The sequence below is a fragment of the Xiphophorus couchianus genome, chromosome 1 (assembly GCF_001444195.1).
Source record: "Xiphophorus couchianus chromosome 1, X_couchianus-1.0, whole genome shotgun sequence".
In the NCBI taxonomy this organism is placed as follows: Eukaryota; Metazoa; Chordata; class Actinopteri; order Cyprinodontiformes; family Poeciliidae; genus Xiphophorus; species Xiphophorus couchianus.
The window spans coordinates 14,184,825-14,201,217 of record NC_040228.1 but is presented as its reverse complement, the minus strand read 5'-3'; the positions used below and the strand labels follow the sequence as shown (position 1 = coordinate 14,201,217).

General features: G+C 37.8%; 1 protein-coding gene across 8 annotated transcripts in view; it reads right to left on the bottom strand.

The window, feature by feature from the left end:
• scn8aa (sodium channel, voltage gated, type VIII, alpha subunit a) overlaps positions 1 to 16,393 on the bottom strand; it is a 54,928-nt gene that overhangs the window by 36,481 nt on the left and 2,054 nt on the right. For 5 of the 8 annotated variants that reach the window (XM_028020563.1, XM_028020614.1, XM_028020597.1 and 2 more), the window contains exons 2-6: positions 14,365 to 14,698; positions 6,797 to 6,915; positions 6,007 to 6,096; positions 4,598 to 4,726; positions 3,682 to 3,773 (exon numbers count right to left, since the gene is read on the bottom strand). In XM_028020563.1, the coding sequence (XP_027876364.1) occupies positions 3,682 to 3,773; positions 4,598 to 4,726; positions 6,007 to 6,096; positions 6,797 to 6,915; positions 14,365 to 14,643 (709 nt within the window). In that variant the 5' untranslated portion in view covers positions 14,644 to 14,698. Of the gene's footprint in view, positions 1 to 3,681; positions 3,774 to 3,979; positions 4,072 to 4,597; positions 4,727 to 6,006; positions 6,097 to 6,796; positions 6,916 to 14,364; positions 14,699 to 16,393 lie in introns of all 8 variants that reach the window. The other 3 variants (XM_028020571.1, XM_028020604.1, XM_028020624.1) reach the window with 1 other exon arrangement.

The window sequence follows — 16,393 nt, the reverse complement described above, 5'->3', positions numbered from 1 at the left end:
CAACGAGGGGCTATGAGGAGGGACTGAGGCACAGGCAGGGGGCTGGAAACCACATGCAGGTCATTTAAACTCCAAGGCTGAACAGGAACAATTCAATGCCAGTGCCAGTTGCAGGCACTTTCTTGAACTGTCTTGTTTAAGGCGTCATTTATGAAAGCACTGACTCCCCATACTGTGGCCCTGCGACCTGTCTCATCCACAGTTTCAGTGAACACAAAGCAACTTTACCTCTTTGAACAGGCATCCCTCTGGCAGCGTTCACAATGGGGTCCACAGGCAACTCAAACAGGGATGCTGGGCGACCCACACCCTCTTTTCTGTTCAGCCTAGTGGGCTTTACCGGCGGTACATGCAATATGTTCTAATAAAATATGCCCTCAGTTTAGTCTTTCATACTCAGACTGTTAGTAAAAGCGTCATCAGCTTGGCTGCGTCTGTTGCTGTTCGTCATTTTCTTAATGAGAAGATCCCATATAGTGAAACCATATCACAAAAAATCCGTAGTGGTTGGGTTTTTAATGAAAACAGGCCTTTATTGATTAGTAAATCTAAAAAGGTAAAAAATAATTACTTCCTTTACACCTCAACACTGTGGTCCAGCAGCCATTTAGCTTTGACTTGTAAATCTTAGTAAAATGCTAGCCTGACTCAATCCAAAGAATAACTGAAGAACATCTCTATTTAAAAATCTCAAAAATAGGATTTTATCTTATAAAAAGATTGCCAGAACTGATTTTGGTTGAGTTTATTGAGTAATTCACCATAAAAGGCATCTAAACACCCCAACCACACTAGCCTATAGCACCTAGCTTAAACACTGGAGAGACTGCTAGCCTGACCTTTTATTTTAAAAATTGAAAATGTACACACATAATCAATTTAATCCTGTTTTTGTAGGGATGCACAAATGTGAACATTAGGGCCAATATTGATTTCTGATATCAATACTCCTATTATGGTCGATATTTAATATTTACTCAAATAAATTGTGCATCCCTAATTTTTTGAGTGATTTAGAACAAAGTGTGTGTCAACATCCAGCAGCACCCAGTTAGCTTTACCAGGGAGAAACCTGCATATGATTTTAAAATATTTGATTTGTTTCCAGAGACTACGTGGTTTGATATTTTGAATATCAAAAAGAAGAACTTGCAAAATCCTTATTTCTAACACTTAAGACTTAAATGTTTCCAAAGGAGTCATAGCAATGTTTTCATTACACACAAAGTTCTTTAGAAATGAAAAGGTATAGTAAATAATATTTTTATTTCCATAAAATACACTAGACAGATCAGAACTATAAGGCTTTTATAAGAAAAAAAACATAAATGCTAATTAGTAATTTAATGCTCAGATTTGAAAACCCAAAACCTTGTGTAAAACATCATCCATTCTATTAAAAGATAATTATCAAGCATCTTTTAAAACGTTGCTTCTAGCATGGATTGTGCATCTCTGGATAGAGCAGGCCTTATTTTCTGTATTTTTCATGCCAAGCTAAGCAGCTGCCAGAAGTGATTAAATGTAAAGGCAAGGAGAATGTTGGTTTAATGTTGGTTTCCCAACATGGAAAAATTGTTTTTCCACAAACACACTTCTAGATCATAAAGTATATGTTAAATTAGAACTTTACATTATTAATATCCACATAATGAATACAAAGCCCCTCTAGATTTAAAATATAGAGTTAATACATGCTTTCGACATTTTTTTTGTTGTTGTATGATTTGAATCCCCAACATTTATAATGTCGACATGTGTAATTTTCTGAGAGACATTCTATCTCACAGCTGTTGAAAAAAAACATAAAATAAAGAGAAAGAAAAATTGATAACCAAACAAAAATTAGGGCAAATCAAACTTTCAATGCCATTTGTCAGCCAAGCTCTTTATAGGCTTATATTATAAAAGCAAGTGACTGAAAAGCATCATGCAGCATAAGAGATATGTTCACAAGCTAGGCTTGGCAGTCTTCATACACATATAATAAACATATTCTGTGGGATCTCTCGAAAACTATTCATAAGTATCAGTTTAGGTCCTGCTAACAGGAATCCTCTCGTTCCAATTCAGCCTTCAGCAAAAGCAGGAGCAACAAAACACATTACTCTTTCAGGACAAGATAAAGTAGCGATGGGAAATTTGACAAGCTGTCCTCTATTTTTATCTTCATGCTTCTTAACCTGATTTTGTTCTCAAAAAGCGGTATTGAGTATTTTCTAAAGCAAAAGAGCATCCACTTATTGAAAAGCAGGTAAAAGGCGGGGATTGAAGCTGTTGCTTAAATGGAACCCGGACTTATGTGACTTCTGTGACGTTTTGGATTGACACTGATCTCTAAAACACCTCAGGTGTGTTTTCTTTAAACTTCATTCTTATTTTATTACCGCAATTTGCATCCAAATTTAGATTATGCTGAAGTCTCATGTTGGTATGAAGTTTTGGCGTGTACACTGAGACAGCTTGAAGCCAATCAAAATGTAAGTGATGATAAAGACCAATTAATGTGGTGGGCTTGTGAGCTTAAAAAGATCGCAAGCATCTCTGGTAAAGATGTGTAAAAAAAGACATTTTACCTTTTTTGCTTAAACAGAATCTCACACTGAAAACTTGGCTGCAGCTCTTTAGCAAAGATCTTTGCAGATTTTTGTTTTCCCCCCAAGCCATTATTTCCACTGAACGTGATGGGACGTTATCCTTGGGTTAGCATTGTTTTCCAGTCGTATTGAAGCTTTTCCTCATAGGTATTTTTAGGGGGTTAAGGGGTAGAGTGGCAATTTCTGCTTGTCCTTCTACTAAATTGTAAAGATCAACACATACTGTATATATTGTACCTGAATGTAATGTCTCTCTTTCCCATTCGTAGGAGTGGCTAACAGAAATGCACCCATGTATCGCATCACAAGAACACCACTAGGAAACAGAAGGTGGTGTATTATCAACATTATAAAGCCAAGAACCAATTGTAAACTTTAATAAAAAGGATACATTTAAAAAAGTTTTTTTATGATCTTGAAAAAAAATAAACATATCACAAAATAAGATTCCCCACTGAATAGTTGCATTCAAATTTAGGGTGAGATTGAAGCTGTAAAACCTTATTTTAACACATCTTTAGCTCTCAAATGTAATATTTATCATATGTATGTCATAAAAGAGTTTTTATTTTTTTAATTTAGCTTAAGAAATAACTCACATAGCATTTAACTAGTGTGTACTTTTACAACAAGCAGTACCCATGAGTCATTTTGCATTATTTCAAATGTAGCTTGGTGGATTGTGAATTAAATCATATTTATTTACATAAAACCGTTTCCACTGAATGAGAAGTTATTCTTTTCAATCCTGAAATGACATGATTAGAGGATTTTCGGCTCTGTAAGTCTTTTACTTCAGGGTTCCATTTAAGACAAACCAAGCTGCTTTGGAGACGAGCCTCGTAATGAGAGCGCTGGTGGGGCAAAAGAGAGTGCAGACACTTTGAATGACCTTAGAGGAGACTGCAAAGCCTATCAAAAATGTATTAGTACCATTTTTGATAATTTTGGAGGAAACATAAATAAAAACATGGCTGTCTCCAATTCTTTTGTTGCTGCTTAAATCATAACTTTAATCATAATAATAGTGAGTAGAAAAACAAAGGGTGCGAGGATCAGCCTTAGTGTTTAAACTGAGTCTCACCTGGAATGACAGAGATAGTTTTCAATGCTCGGAGAACTCTGAACGTTCTCAGCGCAGATACATTGCCCAGGTCCACAAACTCTGTTATATATCTGAAATAGGGGAAGGATCACACACAGAACAAACACGATGACAAAAACCACACACGCCAAGAGCACAACACCACCGAACCGGGAGGAGACGACGCCACTCACAGAGCCTGTCCACTGAGGAGAAGGGTGGAAGGTAAAAGGAAAGAAAGACACACACACCTAACACCGACCCCGCCCCACCTACCCCTCGCCCCATCCTGTCTTACCTGGAATTACAGAAATAGTTTTCAATGCCCTCAACACCCTGAACGTGCGCAGAGCTGAGACATTGCCTAGGTTTACAAACTCTGTTATATACCTGCAGGATCAAACCACAGTTACAACAACTCATTATATACATGCATATAGATGATGAAAAGATGAATTATCCCCACAGATGGGCTTTGTGAGAGACAGACCGACAAACAATGAAATGTGATTTACTGATCACTCTGGGCTACATATTTGCAAAAACTGGCATAGACTACCTAACGTAAAATAACAAGATAAGGCAAGGAGTCTTTGTGAAGATGATGTCAACACCAAATGATCAAGACCAAAAAGATGACTGAGGCAGTCAGATGGCAAGAGGAAGCTAAATCTGAGGTATGGGAGTAGTCAGTGGGCTGCGCAGTACTGGATGGAGAGCTGCTTTGATTCCCAAAGAGAAACACCAGAGAAGTTTTAGATAAATGGAGAAAACGCAAAGATGGGTTATCAGATAGAAAACACAGTAAAAAGTCTAAAAGCAAGAAATGTAAGCACTGAAACATCAATTTAGATACTCGCATTTAATAGTAAAGACTCTGTACGTCAGAATGGCAAAAGAAAAGAAAAATACTTACGCCATCGAAATGACCATGAAATCCAGCCAATTCCATGGATCTCTTAGGAATGTAAAATTATCTATACAGAATCCACGTGCGGTGATTTTTACAAGAGACTCAAATGTATAAATTCCTGTGAATGTGTACCTGAAAGACAAAAGTGTGGAAAGGATCAGTTTACTGGACCGGATCAAATCTGGCTTATTTACAGGAACCTGTAGAAACTCACAGTTATAACACATTTAAATTTAGCAACCAAAAAGAAACTTAACAATGTCAACATTTTTTCTTGCAATACAAAAAATGAATACACAAAATGTTTGATTTTGTTAACAAAGAACAGTGTGTTTTACAAAAAAGGTTATATTAGTGTCCTCCTGTTATTTATATTATTTGAACTACTAATAGTAATAACACCATTTAGTAAATTGGCAGCAAATACTTTAACTACTATTACACAGACCATAGTATTATTGTGCCATTTGCTAAAATAGTATAGGATACTGAAACAAAACAAGTTTTGAGATGTAAAATTAGCAGTCAAGCAGCTGCTAATATCAGAGACCAACATTTGTCAACATGTTAGCTCCTAATATTAGCAGCTGTTTAGTTTCTACTACTAGATAAAGTCAGGCATCAAAAATATAATTTATGGTGTTATACAGAGCAGAAAATTGTTCAAACACTAAACTGTTATATCATACCATGACATTTCAGCCTTGTGCCTCTTTATATAACATAACTATAATGCTAGCATTTTAGCTTATAATATTAGTAGCTTAGTGGTTATTGGCAAGTAAAGGCTTTGAGTAGAAGGATATTTATAGGATTGAACACAGCAGCAAAATTATTACAGTTTTCTTGTGTTGTTTACACTATGGAGCAATATTATAGGATAATGTTACAAAGCAACGTATCAGAATGTAAAATTAGTTGCTCTTAAAATCCAAAGCTAAGCTATTAGCATCGTCACAACTAGAACAGAATGTTGTATAATAGTCTAAAGAGGTATAGCCATTTGTTAAGAGTTACCCAGTATTGTAACAACAGAATATTCTTGTGTAATTTAATACTATTATATTTTGCTGTAAAAAAAATTATGTGTAGAATATAAAATTAGCCAATGTTTTCCTGGGGTTAATTAGCTTAGCTTCTAATATTTGCTTTAGCTAAAATCTATGGTAAATTAAAACATAAATGTTATAATATAATGCAACTGTAGGTCCAAATATTAGCAGCTATTAGGGTTTAAATAAATTAATCAGTGGTTCACATTGTCTGTTGTTTTCAGCTTTTAATAAATATAAACATTAAGTGTCCAGACCTTTGTCCTGCGGAAGTGGGAATGGCACATTCAGAATCACAAATGCTTAAAAACTTTGCATGCATTGATAATATTGTGTGACAGCAGGATACAGGATACTTACTCTACTTGTTTTGACCACTCAGGGGGATCACTAAAGGTCATGAATATACAGTTGGTCAAAATAGTACACATAATGATCATGCTGAAAAGAGTGAAGCATGTGTTAAGGAAAAATATCATTCATGGTGAACAAACAAACTTTAAAAACATTAATATATCCAAATATCAGTGTCTCGGGATATTTCCTGTTTGGGCTGAGACAGGCCGACAAACAATGAAATGGACACAGAAATATTTTCAAATAACTAAACAAAAGTGTCTCATATACATCTGTCACAACAAAGTGGTATGAAAGTCAAAAAGGAAACCACAAATTTCAAAACCTTTGTACATCAGTTTGTTTTAAAAACAGTATTTGGATGTAGACTATTCACTACTTAGATACAGGATTAGATTTCTCCATGCAGTCATTCATTTGGCAATTTTGACCCTGATCATCTGCAAATTGCCATCTATCAACAACTTTCCAGCTCTTATAGACGCAACCTAGTGCAGTTCATGGGGGGTAATCAGGTAGATTGCACAAATAGTGAGGGTTTGCTTGATTTACTGTAAAGAATGACTCGTCATTTGTGCCAGCCATTTCCTTCTGTGATAAAATGGCTACTGCCTGTACAGTCTTAACATGTGTGGAAGTGCTCTGACTCTCACACGCTGATCCTCTCCTGCAGTCGCTGGAAACATCGGCAGCAGTATGAGCAGAAATACAGAACATATCACCATGAATATTGCATGTGAACAGGAAACCCTCCTGTAAGCTGCAGTTAACAGCACCATTTCAAAAAGGATATGAATGTATCAAAATTTTAATAGCTATTCGCCTAGCCAGATTGAAAGGACTTATGAAGTACAAGGCAGGTGTGGCACTAAAACGGAAGATTGTCTTCCCTTTATTTATCACTATAAATGTCTGTGGAGAGAAGAAAAGCAGACAGGAAATGTTTGAGTTAGTCAACAAAGCGGCATGGGCGTTTACATTGTTTGATTAAAAAAAGAAGAAGAAGAAGAAAAAAAGAAAGAACCTTCAGGATGTTTCTGATTTCATTTACGCCGTCAGCCCAACACTCCGGCCGTTTCAGCCAAAGGAAACAAGCGAGAAGCTGCCACGCCACTCTCTGTGGCTAACCTCATAACTGTCTAAATAAAACATGGCAATTTCCCTGAAACTTTAATGAAACTGTGCATTTGAACAAGTGATATGGGTTCTTGTGCTTTTAACAAGGCACCCCTGACAATATTAAGTCCTGCATAGCATAATGACCGATGGCTGAGCTAGGAGAAAGCAGGAGGAGGATGAAGGAGCGGAGGCATGAGAGATGAGTGATGCAGTCACATGACTGAAAGGAAAGAGAAAAAAAATAAGCTTGAGATGTTAAGTCACTCATTACATTAAGATTTTGTTTACCTGAGACAAGAAAATGGAGAATGGTTGCCAACTACTCTAATTTGATAGAAATCAAATGTTAAGTAGATCTCAGTCAGAGCAGTATAAATAGTCTTAAATATGCCGTTAGCATTTCCTGAAAACAGCACAGTCAGATGTAATGACAGACTCGGAAATTTCCCCTCGACGATGACATGACATTTCCCCCAAATAGCTGAACATTCCTGATCCACACAGACTAACCCACAAATCTGAATGAACAAGCAGGAAAGGGGAGTTTCCAGAATCGCCAAAAATATAGCAGCACACGTTCACCCAAAAAAAACACTTGAAATGTATGGAGTCTCTTTTTGGCAATGCATGACTAAACCGCTGCAAAGCTACTGAAAATTTCATAATACGGAGCTGAGCAAACAGGAGAGCGGGGGAGATGGAAAGCAAATGAAGCAGGCGAGGCAGGCAGCAACTGTGGCAGCGGCAGGCTGAAGGGGAAGCGGGGTGGAGGGAGCCGGAGTGAAGGAGCTGGGCAGAAAGACAGCAGGATGAGAAGGAGCAGAGGAGGAGAAGGGTGGCAGACAGAGAGAGAGAGGGAGAGGGGGGGAAAGCAGCTTCCACACAGAAACTGGAGCCAGCAGGCAGGCAGGGATGGAGCATTTGCATCTGCGAAGCCACAGCAGCCATTCAGAGAGCGTCTTCTCCCTGCCTCTGTGGTAAATGGTCGATGGGCTGCATTTTATGGCTCACATTACCTCACACACAATAATAGACCAAAAGCTGAGCAGCTGAGCTAGCCTGCTGTTCTGCCTCATACCTTTAGTCTATCATTACAGCTGGTGCAAATATAAATCCTTATCATAGGCTGATGGCCTTTATAATTTCTAGGCTATTCTTGCATAAGCACTTCAATCATTCCATAAGTTACTTCATTCAACCTTTGATTTGAAAGTAAAAACATTCATACTATCTCAGGCATTATCTCTCTCCATCTATGGGTTTTGGTTAAAAGTGATGTTACGCCCCCAAGGTCTAGGGGTTCAGGGTCGGTAACATAAACAAAATGTCCAGAAGAAAAGGGATTATATAAAAAGGTGATTTATTACAAAAAAGAAGGTTTCACAGAACCAAAACACAATACAACTTAACCCAATTAAACAAAAGTGATGGACCAACAAATTCAGAGATCATTGAGTGCAAATTAAATAAGATGTTCTGACACATCAGTCTAAAGCACAGGTGTCAAACTCCAGTCCTCAAGGGCCGGTGTCCTGCAGTTTTTAGATGTGCCACAGGTACAAACCACTGGAATAAAATGGCTTAATCACCTCCTCCTTGTATAGATCAGTTCTCCAGAGCCTGGCTAATGACCTAATTATTCTGTTCAGGTGTGATGCAGCAGAGGTACATCTAAAAGTTGCAGGACACCGGCCCTTGAGGACTGGAGTTTGACGCCCCTGGTCTAAAGTAACTCAAAACAACCCAAACACAAGCCTCTAGCTTGTTCGAGATTTATCTAAAGCAGATTCAAACCACTTAGCAAAATAAGCAAGAACAAAATTGTTCAAACTGTCCAAAACAGTTACCAAACACAGACGGTGGGGATCAGCTTTACACAACCTCTTCCTGCTAGCTGCCCCACTGGAGGAATGATCACAGGTGTCTTTTATATGGTGCAGGTGGGCCTCATCAACGTCTGATTGGCTTTGCTGATCCAATGGGGTGGCTGCTCTCCTGCAGCCTCCAGGCAGCCAATCAGAAAGATGTGTCTGCACAGCTGATCCTGCATACCCCCAACGGTATCATGTCGGACCGTAACAAGTGAATAAAAACCTAACATGCTTAAAGCACACTGTTCCAGTCTGACCACAGTCTCCCTTCTTTGGGACGTCATAAAAGTAGAATTGGGAGTGAATAGATGCCACACATTTCTTACAGCATCACAAAAACAACAGCGAAACTTAAGAACAGGAAGAATGAAGCATCATAGTGTAATTTATTACACTGACACAATAAGCGGTTAATCAATCAATCACACAATAAAATAAAATGAGCTTGATCATTTCTACTCTGATGATTAACATATTTTTGAAGGGCAGTTTTGTTTAGTGACATCCTAATCTATTTTATTTGTGTTTTTGGGCTGTGTGTGGTTTTTATTTCCTTTTTATTTATTGTATTTAGTTGATGTGCTTTATTTTGGATATTTAAAAAAGTCTTCCTGTTCCAGTGCAAAGTGTTCTGTACAAAATTAAAGTTTATTTGTCTTTGAGAAGGCAAACTCGCATTCTTCTGCCATTATCAATATATTACTCAAAAATAGTCTCATGATAACACTGCTATTGTTTATCACTATAATTTCCGGGGCAATTTATCATCATCAAAATTCGAGGTGCAGGTACTATGATTTCTGGCACTGTCTGGTCTGTGGGCCTGTCCACAGTGTCCAGATGGGTAGCTGGCACCCAGGGTGACTGGCCAAGGTTTTACAGATTTGTGAAGTTGACAGCTGTCTAAATAATTCCCCACATGAGAGATCTGCTATACTCCTCCTTGGTCTTCAAGATGCTGTTTGTTGACAAATATTCTCAGTTAAACATCTGAGGCCTTTAATAAGAATAAACTATGAACAAATGAACAACATTTACTAATTGTATCATTTGTGAGGGCCATAGCTCGCACTTGGTTCAGATAAGATAAGATAAGATTTATTTATTTGTCATTGTCATCAACAGATTACAACGAGATTGAGATTTGCTCGACTCGAGTTAAGATGCAGGTTATGTGTATATACATAATATACAATATACATATACATACATAAAAAAGATAAAGAAAGTTAGGAGTATTAGAGTAGAGCCCCTGAATGCAAATGCACACCACACTTTTCAGATGTTATTTTAAAAAGTGCTCTAAAAACATATTTTTTTTCTTTGCACTTCAAAACACAGCAATACTTTCTGTTGGTCAATCACATAAATTCCTAATTGACATTTGTAGTATTATTGTGAAAAAATGTTCCATTTAAAAAGAAACTTTTGGCTTGCCTTTGAGGCAGTTAAATACATGCAAATATGTCTTATTGCGACAAAACGAAGAGAAAATGTCTATAAAAGTGTGTTAACGCCACCCATCAACAAGTCGATCTCTGTAAATTTTCAGATAACTAACATCCATTTATATCAGCTGGGTGCCATTCAGATGCCATTCAGGGAATGTTTTCTATCACTGGTGCATATACATTCCTTAAATCTGTGTTTTTTCCATTTGACAATTATCGTTGCTCGCTTTGCTCACATTTCATGTCAATAATAACATTGACATGGGCAGGTGGAAATCTATAATAATAAATATTTATGATTGTGTCAGAAACTACTAATTATGTAAGATATTTATTTCTATGCAAATCATTTAAACTAAAAGAGTGGGATTCATCAAATCATTCAGACTGCAGAAGTCATCAAGTTTAGCCCTGAAGGGTCAATGTTTCCCTGCTTGAACGCGCCTGATTTAAATGAATCTTTTTAAAAGAGCAAAGTGCCTAACCAGATTAGACCTGAGACACTGATTTGTATTGATCTTCACTGTCTTGTTTCAATTCTGTTAATATTTTTGTCGTATTACTTTTCTCTTATTTTTGGCTTTTCAAAAAATATACCATGTGTAATGCTAAATGCAATTTTTACTGTATGTGTTGCTACATGGAGAGAGTGGGTGGGTTTTATTTTTGTAGTTTGTTTCTTCAATCAAAACAATAATGTACTATTGTGCACTGGATGTAGATTTTGGATGGTTGTACATTCTGAAGAAATATATCTGCACAAAAAAGAGCAAAGTGCCTGAAACAAATGCTGTACAGTTTGTGTAAAATATAGGTCCTGTTTAAGTTTGTCATGTGTTTTTATGATCCTTACAAAATGTACCTTTTTGGTAACGCTGTCGCAATAAATCAATTAATCGCATGATAAATGAAAATGAGCTTGATAATTTTCATTTGAATGATTGTTTTTCTGTTGTTTCTTTCTTTCTACCAAAGACTGGACGACAAAAAACTTCAGTGTGCTGTGTTGGTCTCAAATAGCCCCTTTTTTGACAAGTGATCTCTTTAAAACACTCTTAGGCATCTACTATATTTGTTGTTTTGTTTATTTAATTTAGATATTTAAATCACATTCCAGTTACAAATGTTCACTAGAAATTAACATTTATTTATACGTGAGATGGTGTGCTTAGATTATTAAGCCATTACCATTATATTACTTGAAAACAGTCTTAAAACAACAATATTATCATTTATCACAATTACTTCTGAGACAATTTATTGTAGAGCAAAATTTGTTATTTTATGTTGTCATCCATTCTGAATATGTTTTCCTTACAGGCCTTAAAGGGTTCATAAAAATCTGTTGCATACAAATATGCAATAGGACAAATATGTTGCATAAATTATATATATATATATATATATATATATATATATATATATATATATATATATATATATATATATATATATATATATATATATATGGGGGCTTTTTTTGCTACATTTAAAACTAGTACCTGACACATTGTGTTTTTCATGCTTTATATCCCAAAGGAAAAAGAACTGTCAAGTTAAACCTAAGAGAAAAACCAAAAATTACTTTAGGCCAGGAAAAAACCCCATCGGTGCATCTTTATATTTTAAGCATTCTTCAGCCAATAAGCTGCAGCAGGAAGGTTAGCAGGAGAGCTCATGCATCCCTGCACATGCAGTCCATTTTATCCCTTTCCTTCCCTCTGTCACTTAACTTCCCTCCAACTCCTTAAAAATCAACACACTGTTAAACCCAGGACGGGAGGACTGTGGTGCATCATCACCCAGCTCTGCTAGGACACAAAATGAGAGTCACAAATTAGCACCTGCCATGGCGAAAGATGAATCTGAACCCCCTAACCCCTCCCTCCGTCCTGCAGACTGTGGACAACAAAGACACACAGATCAACCACCAAGGTCACCACCTGATCTGACGTCACGGCGCCACTCAACATCCGAAGCAGCATCAGCTCTCCCTTCGGAATGAGGCTGGGTTGATGGACCATAATTGGATTTGCCGGAAGCACAAAGAGCGAACAGGACTGGCGCAAAAGTCGAGTCGAACCAGAAAGAGTGCATTCGAGACCAAAACAGAGGAGAAATAAGGGGGAAAACAAAAAGATGAAGGTATAAAGATGGAAAATAAACAAGCCCCAATTAAAGCTGGACCATGTTTTCCACGTGTCAATTGAATCGTGTCTCCTCCTTGTGCACTGGGCTGGTGCGTTACATAACAGGCAGCGTGCACGGAGAGAAGACGGGGGGGTATGAGACAGAGACAGACGGAGAAGGAAGAGGAGCGCAGGGCACCCCCTCGCTCGCTCACACAGGCACCGAATCAACACCAATCACTTCACCTGATCATGACTAAACACATCATTAAAAGCTCCGCTGTCCAGAACGCATGGACGTGCATACATTTCTGCAGCATTTCTTACAATTAGTATGTGATTTGTTTACTTTTTTTTTTTACATTTCTATGTTGAACAAGTCATAGAAGAAGATATTGCTGGAAAGTTCACTCAGCATCTACAGGAAGAGCCATTTTATGAAAGATTTTCCCAGCTTCCATGCACGGGTGAATAAAGGATAGCTCGATTTTTTTATATCATGTCGTTTCTACTTGTGACATCTGTAAACAACTCTCCCTCATGCTCAGTCTGACTCATCCCACATTAAAACAACCTTGGTCTCCTTCAGCTGTTTTAGGATGACCCGTCGCCGATTACAGTCGGAGCCAGCCACGGTCACACCTGGGCCTCCTCACTCACACTGACGTGACGCGAGGCGTGACAGAAGCCCCAGAGAGACACGTGTCCTCCTGTAAGACAACGACTGTCCTCTCTGCTTCCTCTTCCTGCAGCGGATTAACTCCAGAACAATTTGGAAGCGCCGTCATGTGGAACAGGAGGTTTTCAACCTTAACTGTCCCTGACCTTTTCCCCAAAGACCAGAGAGCACATCAGCGATAGCGGCTCTCCTCTCACTTCTTTAAAGAAATATTATTGCGCTCAAATGAAACAGATTACCAAAATAACTGCAAACGCCGCACATCTGGAGGTCAGATTGCAAAAACTCACCTGAAATAATGTTACCATAGAAAACATCTGTATTCATTTGCAGTGAGCCTGAATGATCATCACAGAGATTTTCTCATATCAAAAACTCCAACAAACAACAAAGAGAGCCTTTTACGTAGGAAAGAGGAAAAACAGGCCAAGCACGAGGAGTGAAATGTGATGAAATGTGATTGATGTCATATTTAATTAAATCCCCGGTCTATGATATACAGTATCTAATTTGTGATTTTGGCAGCTTGAGAAAGAGCAACAAATCCCTAAAACCATGCTGAATACTTGCTGAAACACACTTTTACGTGATAGAAGTAGTTAATATCTAAAATTCAACTAATGGAGTTAGTAGTTTGCTTTTTCTCTAACAATCTGGATTGGTATCGCCTGAAAATGTCTGTGTCCTGGTGTGGCACATTGTTAATTGGCCAGAGATTTAAAATGACTAGTTTTCCTCTGATTATTGAGTGAAGTACTAAAACATTTGATTTTCAAAAAATGAATCCAAAACACAAAACTCCCCCCCATTTATAGTCAAATTTATCAACGAACAGCATGGTTTTTCCATGCAAGTTTATTAAAAAACCCTTTTTTCTTTTGCCTTTAAAAACCACTACTTCTATCAAAATACCAGCAGCACATTTTCTTCTCTTTTACGTATTTTAGTCTTAAGAATAAAAATCTGTCAGCATCGATGTCGGCCAAGAAAAGTCTCATCGAAGCATCTCGACACTCTGGTGAACCACACTAATCAGAAACATCCATCCAGTTCTCATCAGAAGTAAAACAAATCTAATAGTTGTGCTTAGAGGAGGGTCTTCTGCAACTCACTTTTTGAGAGTTCAGGTAGAACGGATCCAAATCCTCCAGTGGTACCGCCACCATTCCTTTAGGGATGTCCCCATAGATGTAGGGCAGGCTCTTCCCGGCCTCCAGGTCGCTGTTGGGTTTGGGTTTATTCTCGTCATCGTCGTCACGGTAGCTGCTGTCCTGCTTGGGTGGCTTCTTGTTTTTCTCCTCTTTGAGGCGCTGCTCAAGGACCACCAAAGATTCCCTCGTGAACTTCTTGAAGCTATCAGGTCCTGGCGGTGCAAGAAGGGGTGCAGCCATGTTTTCATCCTGCAGCTACTTGGTCATTAGGTGTGTCCCATCCACAATAGCAGCTCTGCGAGAACAGAAGGTAATGAGGTCATGAAGCATGGCGGCGCTAATAAACACAGCAAATACATCTGTGAAATACTCCGTTAGAGTGCAATTGAAACACTTCTGAAAATTCAGGAATATCTATTTGAATTAGGCAAGTACCGATGTAAAGACGCACGAAGGTTTCAGAAAATCCACTGATACCATTCCTGTTACTGCATACTGTCTGTCAGCTGGCTGAAATAAGCCTACTGTCCCCTTGCTTACAGCTAGGGTTTGTTGATATGGACTAAGAATTTTATCATGATATTTTGTGATACTATTGAAAAAACAAAATGATGATAAAATGATTTATTACTTCGTCAAATCGTCAACAAACAGTGGAGAAAATAGAAAAAATAGCATTTCTGATAATACCGTCAGTCGATCATCATCAATTGAAATTTATTGAGACAATGATGAATTAAAATTCTCATGATAAGAATCTTTTCTCGATAAATGATAAACAATATGATAAATGCACACACCTAACTACGACTAAACCAAGTCAACCAAAAAGATGCTTATTAACTCATTATGCTCTTGAAAAGTACACATATATTTAAAATATTTATTGATTTGTTGCTTCCTCTTGGCCAGGACTCCCTTGAAAAAGAGGTTTTTGATCTAAATGGGCTTTAGTTACTTTAACATCGACTTTCAGCTGGTGTGCATCGTTGTGTCTGGTGTTCAGCTTGATGATACTCCACAGATTCTATAAACCAGATTTTGGTAGGGGCGGGGGGAGGTTATTTTTTTGTTTTTTTGGCAATGTGAACAAGTCCTACTGTAAATGAAATCAGGATCTCCATAAAAATTGTTAGCAGAAGGAAGTATGGAGTGCTGTAAAGCTTCCTGGTAGATGGCATTCAACTTGATCAAACACAATAGACCAACATCAGCAGAAAAACATGGCTTCCTAAATCGTCACTGACTGTGGAAACGTCACGTTGAACCTTAAGCAGCTTGGATTCTGTTCCTCTCCACACTGCCTCCAGTTTCTGGGATCTGGACTTAAAACTAAAAGGCAAACTTTGACTTTCATCTGAGAAGGACTTCTGGTCCACTGAACAACAGTCAGGTCCTCTTTTCCTCAGCCCAGATAAGACGCCTTGTTTCTGGATCAGGAATCAGACGGTTGTAGGACACATCTGACTCCAGCTGCAGTCTTTCTGAATCTCCTCCAAACTCTTGAGAACAACAAAGCTGTTGTTCTCCCTAATGTTTGAGTCCCTAATTCTGCCACACTTCAATTATTAAGTAGCACTTTGTGAACATCAAACTTCTTTAGTAATGTCCTTTTGTGGCTAAAGATCGCTCTTTTTTTTGCCAGTGATGAAATCAGTGGAACCTGCTACCCACCAGTTAACCCACTATTGTAGACTCAGGACTCTGTCTGGACTTAAAACATACGGAATTAAATACATTTTAATAGCTAGCAGCATTGTGACTACATGCTTTCAGTTTACTTGTCGTGATTTCTTGTTTACTTCTGTTTTATTTTTTTCTGTAAAGCCCTTTGGTCATCTTTTGGGTATTGTAAAACATTATATAAATAACCGTTTGTTGATAATATGACTGTCTGCTGGACCACTATCAGGTCAGCAGTCTTTAGGCCATATTAGAATAATATTTATTTATTATTAAAAGCATTTTTTATTATTATTCTCATGTAATA